The sequence below is a fragment of the Cibotium barometz genome, chromosome 43, assembly GCF_041138505.1.
Source record: "Cibotium barometz isolate CiBa-2024 chromosome 43, ASM4113850v1, whole genome shotgun sequence".
Taxonomy (NCBI): domain Eukaryota; kingdom Viridiplantae; phylum Streptophyta; class Polypodiopsida; order Cyatheales; family Cibotiaceae; genus Cibotium; species Cibotium barometz.
In genome coordinates, this window is record NC_141088.1 from 10252033 (window position 1) to 10254168 (window position 2136).

At 50.3% G+C, this 2136-nt stretch overlaps 1 protein-coding gene across 1 annotated transcript; it reads right to left on the bottom strand.

Moving 5' to 3' along the window:
• Nucleotides 1-576: 576 nt before the first annotated feature.
• On the bottom strand, nt 577-1921 carry BOU (Mitochondrial substrate carrier family protein). The gene has a single exon (XM_086781472.1). It carries the CDS (start codon nt 1857-1859, stop codon nt 900-902), a length of 960 nt encoding a protein of 319 aa, XP_086637598.1. The 5' UTR covers nt 1860-1921; the 3' UTR covers nt 577-899.
• Nucleotides 1922-2136: the final 215 nt, after the last annotated feature.

Below are 2136 nucleotides of genomic sequence, written 5' to 3' on the forward strand. Positions count from 1 at the left end.
AGTGCTTTTCATGATAACAGCCGAGCTACACATGTAGGCCTGAGAGAGAGAACAGCCGAGCTACACACGTAGGCCTGAGAGAGAGAGAGAGAGAGAGAGAGAGAGTTAGAGTTTTACATGTCACAGTGCCCCAAATTTTTGGGGGAAATCTGCATAGCCATAATTAAGGGAAATTAATGATTCCCTGAGTGTAAGAGAGTTAGGGTTGCAGTGCTAACTCAATTGGCATGCCGGCGGCATCTTTGCCTTAATATGTTTAATCCCTCCATGGACTGCGAGAACAACCGCTCTGATTCCAAGAATGCAATATGTACATGTTCTTGAACGTTTACAAATAACACCTTCCTTCTTACTGTGACCAGTAAAAGATTCAAACATCCGACCTTCACAATAGGTACTAACAGGCATTGCCATTAGAATGTTCATAATCTCGAGACAAATTGGGAGGATAATCTTCCCTTATGAAGCCAAGTATATCAACAACAAGGCAACAAAGGAGAAATCTGCACATTTACTCTTCCCATGGGTACCAAAAAAAATGCAACCATGCACAGAACAATTTCTTGCACCCGGGAGTCATACGCAAATCAAAAGCTTCCAATATTTCTCACAAGCATTGAAACAATTTGAGCGGCAGATGTAAACCAAACAACTATTATGACTCTGTTGATGGGCATTATAACAATGCCTGTCCTGAATTACAGGAAACAGTCTTGTTACATTGAAAGTATGGAAGGCCACAAAAGCATGTTTCCCATATATATGCATTGATTGAAGAAGAAGCCACAGTTTCTGGACATGAAATGCCAAGTGAATTAATTGCATGGTTGCATGCTTCAGAACAGTTGAACACTGTGCTGTGGTAGGTGGTATGGCTGCAAGGGTCCAACGGCAAACAATCAACCAAGGCTGGACCTCACTATCTCATATGCCAGAAAGCATGCAGCATTGGCAGGGACGCTGCGAGCCATGGCAGGGCCGAAGCCCTTGTATAGACCCTTAAAACCTTCAGAGCGATAGACCTTTTGGAACGCATCCACAGTCCCAGAGTACTTGGGATTTTTCCTATTGTCCACTTGAATAACACTCTTAATGACATCGGTTGGGTAGACAGAGAACCAGAAGCTAGCTCCAGCGACGCCTCCGGCAGTGAGCAGGGCCCCTCTACTGAGAGAGGATGTATCATGGCCTCCTGCAAGGTACCGCTTGGTAGCTTCATACACTCCAAACATGACTGCATTTCCTGGGACTTCTCGAAGCAGGGTGGGGGTGAGACCAGTGAAAAGGCCAGCCACACCGCCTTCAGAGCGCAGCACGTGGCGCCCCACATCAAGAGGACCATTGTATTTCACCACCTTGCTGGCTATAGATGCAGTGGTAGCAGATCCACCTCCAGCGCCTGCGGCAGCAAGGCTTGGATTAGCCTCGGCGGCTGTGGTGGCAAGGGCGCTCTGGGCCTGCAGCCTGCACTTGATAAGCTCTGTGGGACATGCCAGGAAGGACACTGCGACGCCGGCACCGGCACCACAGACCATCTGCTGCGAGATGGAGAGCGGGGCTCCCGGCTCGCTGCGCAGGAAGGCCTCCATCTGGCCGCGGGCGGTGAAGAGTACAGCATTGAAAGCTGCAACTGTGGCCAAGGGGGCGCCCATGCCCTTGTAGAGGCCGCGGGGACCTTCTTGTGCTAGGGTTTGCTTGACTGCGTCGATGGCGCCAGAGTACTTGGCGGGCACGCCGGGCGAAGGCGGAGGCTGGCTCTGCAGTTTCACCTTGATGGTGTCGAAGGGGTGCCCAACAAGAAGCTGGGCCACTCCGCCCAGTGTCCCCGCGGTGAGATCCTTCGCAGCATCAGCCGCCATGGCCACAACTTCACAACAAGCTATCTCAGCCCGGTTACGAAGAGAAGGAGAGCCAGACGACAAGGAGAGAGCTTCTTATTATTATATTAGACCTACATTTCTTTTTTTCTTAAAATAAATAATAATACTACTAACAGTCCACGCGGCATCCAACGCCTCGCCAGCCTCCCACGTTTTCGGGTTGGGCGCTTGTCCACCACCACACACCCACATAACTCATCTCACCTCCATACAATCTAGATCCCCCCCTCTCTCTCTCTCTCTCTCTCTCTCTCTC

Excerpts from the sequence above, each read along its gene's own strand:
- BOU (XM_086781472.1), bottom strand. The coding sequence starts at position 1,859 with ATGGCGGCTGATGCTGCGAAGGATCTCACCGCGGGGACACTGGGCGGA.